General features: G+C 40.2%; 1 protein-coding gene across 3 annotated transcripts in view; it reads right to left on the reverse strand.

Moving 5' to 3' along the window:
* gabra2b (gamma-aminobutyric acid type A receptor subunit alpha2b) overlaps positions 1-1,901 on the reverse strand; it is a 40,791-nt gene that overhangs the window by 24,296 nt on the left and 14,594 nt on the right. For all 3 annotated transcript variants that reach the window (XM_032510890.1, XM_032510891.1, XM_032510892.1), the window contains one exon: positions 824-1,044. In XM_032510890.1, the coding sequence (XP_032366781.1) occupies positions 824-1,044 (221 nt within the window). The remainder of the gene's footprint in view (positions 1-823; positions 1,045-1,901) is intronic.

Genomic DNA, 1,901 nt, shown 5'->3' on the forward strand with positions numbered 1-1,901 from the left:
ATACCAATACAAATATTTGGTTATTTAAAAATCCGATATTCCAATATATATATATTTTTTAAAATAATCCAGAAATGCGTAACAAAACATAAACAGATTTCCCTAACATTAGTTATTTGTCGTTATTTATGAGTTCTCACTAAAATAAAAATAATAAGGAACATCAAAATATAAGTTTTGATAAATAAAATGTATAAAATACAAACTTAAGATATGAAACTTAATTTCCTATGTAAAAAAACAGAATAACAAATAAAACGTTCATTGGCCATTATTAATGCTTATACCGATTGGGATCGGGAGATGCCTAACATCGGCCTTTAATATCGGCCCGACGATATATCGGTCGCGCTCTAGTGACCAATTATGTTGTTACGTACTTCCTAAGAGGCTAACACATGCTTTATCAAGGTAGGATTTGAGTGAACACTCTCAGACTGGACAAAATGAAATGAGAGCACATAAATTAGGTTTTCTGGGCACAGTGGCGGGACCTTTTACCTATATGCAGTGCAGTTATGACATAGCAACCGTAGACAAGTTGAGCATTTTGATACATTCCCAGTATTTACAGCACCTAGGCCTGCTTTATAATTTTAAAAAAGCATGGAAATCTCACTTTTAACAATAAAAGTAAGCCCTTCAAGCTAACCGGCTGCTGGCAGTATTTTCATTTTTAGCCTACAGACGCTAACTCAGCAAGAAACTAAATAAGTGTATTAGCTACATTGTCGAACTACCCCTTTAAATCAATCTCATTAAACACAAATGAAATGCATCTTTGTGACTTTAACTTCAGACGTGCGCCTGGGACTTTAATTACCTCATGGTGTACAGCAGTGTCCCATCATCTTTGATCCGCAACAGTTTATTTGGCATGGTCATGTTATGAGCCACGGACTTTTTCCCATTGTGGAAGAAGGTGTCCGGAGTCCAGATTTTACTTGCCATCAGGTTGTTGAGGGGCAAAATATTCATGGGTCCATTAAATTTTAACCTCTCATCCTTCCAGCTTTGCCGGAAGAAAACGTCTATGGTGTACTCCTGTGAGCAGAGGGGATGAAAAAAAGTGAACAATCAGACTGTATTATAATGCTTCAACATGAGTCCCATTTCTGCTGAAAAAAATCGGCGCCTACAAGCAGCAGCTCTTCACGACTGACTTCACCTGCCACCTAAAAAACCCGGCCTTTAAATGCCTCTCTCTATTTGTCAAAGCTCCATCAAGGTGAGGCCCGCGCTCTCCGTGGTGCTCTCAGCTCAGAGTCGGTGTTTAAGGTAACTCTGAGGCCAAGACCACCCCTTGACCTACAATCCTCTGCTGTCAAAAGAAAACACACACAAGAAAGGATTTAGGGCAGAAAGCTCTGCACTCTGAAATGTGTGTGCGTGGGAGAGCGAGTGTGTGTGTGTGTATGTTTGTGTGATTAACACACAGCAAGTGAGAGGGAGCTACATTCCTCCAGTGTTGTTTCCTGTCACAGTTGAAAGGCTTCTGCCATTTAGATCTCGGGGACACTGAAAACAAAACTTTCTTTTAGGGTATAGCAGTACTAACAGCAAAAGGTTTCCTACAATTTGCATCTCTTTTTTGTAGTTTTGGTTACCTTTAGTATTGGTTGTGATAACATTTTACCCACTAAAGTACATGAGATCTGGGAACACGGCAACATGGCTCCAACAAAAATATCTAGGCATGAAATATGAACAGTCAGGTGATCAGACAAGTTGTAGAGCAACTCTTAAACATTTTCTTCAAAGTGAAAATAAGTTGCACATGGGCACCCAGATAGCTCATGGGCGCCCATATCTACAGGCTCATTCCTCAACGCAGTGGGCCCGGGTTAGATCCCGATCTTTGATCCCGGCCCTTTGCTGCATGTCATTCCCCCCTCTCTCTC

The sequence above is a fragment of the Etheostoma spectabile genome, unplaced genomic scaffold (assembly GCF_008692095.1).
Source record: "Etheostoma spectabile isolate EspeVRDwgs_2016 unplaced genomic scaffold, UIUC_Espe_1.0 scaffold273, whole genome shotgun sequence".
Classification (NCBI taxonomy): Eukaryota; Metazoa; Chordata; class Actinopteri; order Perciformes; family Percidae; genus Etheostoma; species Etheostoma spectabile.